The sequence below is a fragment of the Tupaia chinensis genome, unplaced genomic scaffold, assembly GCF_000334495.1.
Source record: "Tupaia chinensis unplaced genomic scaffold, TupChi_1.0 Scaffold000322_1, whole genome shotgun sequence".
NCBI classification, from domain to species: domain Eukaryota; kingdom Metazoa; phylum Chordata; class Mammalia; order Scandentia; family Tupaiidae; genus Tupaia; species Tupaia belangeri.
Window position 1 is genome coordinate 1738435 of NW_006159816.1, and position 1733 is coordinate 1740167.

The window sequence follows — 1733 nt, forward strand, 5'->3', positions numbered from 1 at the left end:
AAATATCACATACATCTTAAATATATATAATAAAAATGACATAGTCATTCAGTCATATGTCATATGTCATTCAGACAACTGAGCATTATTTAATTTGCCATTATTCAAGATCTGCAGGTAACATTGTTATGGTTACCATCACTTCTTAATAATTAAGGACAGGGATCAGCACATGGCATAATGGTTACATAACTAGACTCCCATGTGGTTGACTGTAATTTAAGACCCAGATCCGGCAACTTAAAACTCTCACCAGGTGCTTGTGCATGCATGCCCAAGGTCCCAAAAGGAGAAGAGATTGTGGCATGGCCATCCCTCTGGGGTGTGGTTTCTCACTTTGTGCCCCTCTGTCTCTGAATGTCCAGTAAGCACATGTTCCCCATAGCAAAAATCTCTCTTAAATAAAAAATCAAGTACATTACCCTACAGACATTTAATGTGTTTCTATTCTGTACCATTCACAAACTTACAGTCTGGCAAAGTCAGCTGAGATGGACATGAGGGAAGCAAGAAATTGAACTTTTTTTTTTTTTTAGTGTCTTTACACTCTTTATTAACTCAGGTTATCCAGAGTACCTAAAAAGGAGAAAATAACACCAAGAAATACAGCACTGCAAAGTAACTAACTCAGCGAATCCTCCACTGGGAAGAAACATCTTAAATCTGATGGTAGCACATAACACTGTATAGGGAGCACTCACAGCTCCAAGAGCTTCCCTCCAGAATATAAGGATGTTCCAGGAATAACTAGGTTTGCTACAGCCCAGTCCTCTGCCCATCGTAAGGAGGGGAGGGCAAAGCTCCCATCACTCATAGATCCAGTCTTGAGCACAGTTCTTGTAATCCACCAGTTCCTCAGGCTGAAACCACAAGGCGATCTCCTTTTCTGCACTCTCCACAGAATCACTGCCATGAATAATGTCCCTGCCAACTTGGATGCAAAAGTCCCCTCGGATGGTCCCAGGTTTGGAATCCGCAGGGTTGGTCTCCCCGAGCATCACTTGGCCTGTCTTCACAACTTTCAGCCCCTCCCAGACCATGGCAACCACCAGTCCTGAAAGCATGTATTTTACCAGGCCAGCAAAGAATGGACGGTCCTTTAGGTCAATGTAGTGTTCCTTGAGAAGATCTTCAGAAGCATGCATGAATTTCATATCAACAAGGAGGAATCCCTTCTGCTCAAAACGCTTGATGATCTCTCCCACAAGGCCCTGCTGTACCCCATCGGGCTTGATGGCAATGAAGGTGGGTTCACAGTTGACCATGGTTCCCCTCCAGCTGCTTGGATTTCCGAAACTGAGCTTTTTTTTTTTAAAGAGCCCTTTCCTGAAAAATAGCTTGTGGACTATGTCCCTGATGTAAGCTTCTATTTGCAAAATCACTTTATTTTCTCCTCAAAAGTAGAGTTCAGGGACCAGCAGTTAGCGTAACGGCTATGTCGCTGAACTCCCATGTAGCTGACCTCAGCTCAAGTCCCAGACCTGGTGGCTTAAACTCATGCCAGGCGCATGTGCGTACATGCCCAAGGTCCCGAGAGGAGAATGGAGGAGAAGAGATTGCAGCGTGGCCATCCCCCCTGGGAGGTGATTTCTTGCTTTCTGTCTCTCTGTCTCTCTCTGTTTTTCTGGTGAGCGCACAGGCCCTATAGCAAAAATCTAATCTCTCCAAAAAAAAAAGTAGAGTTCATGAAAAAAAAAAAAAAAGATAATTTCTCTGTATATCTAATTTTTGCG

General features: G+C 43.6%; 1 protein-coding gene across 1 annotated transcript in view; it reads right to left on the reverse strand.

Moving 5' to 3' along the window:
* Positions 1 to 435: 435 nt before the first annotated feature.
* Positions 436 to 1733, reverse strand: part of LOC102493394 (nucleoside diphosphate kinase A) — a 2365-nt gene continuing 1067 nt past the window's right edge. The window contains exon 2 of the mRNA XM_006151631.2: positions 436 to 1360. Coding sequence (XP_006151693.1) covers positions 807 to 1360 — 554 coding nt within the window. The 3' untranslated portion in view covers positions 436 to 806. The remainder of the gene's footprint in view (positions 1361 to 1733) is intronic.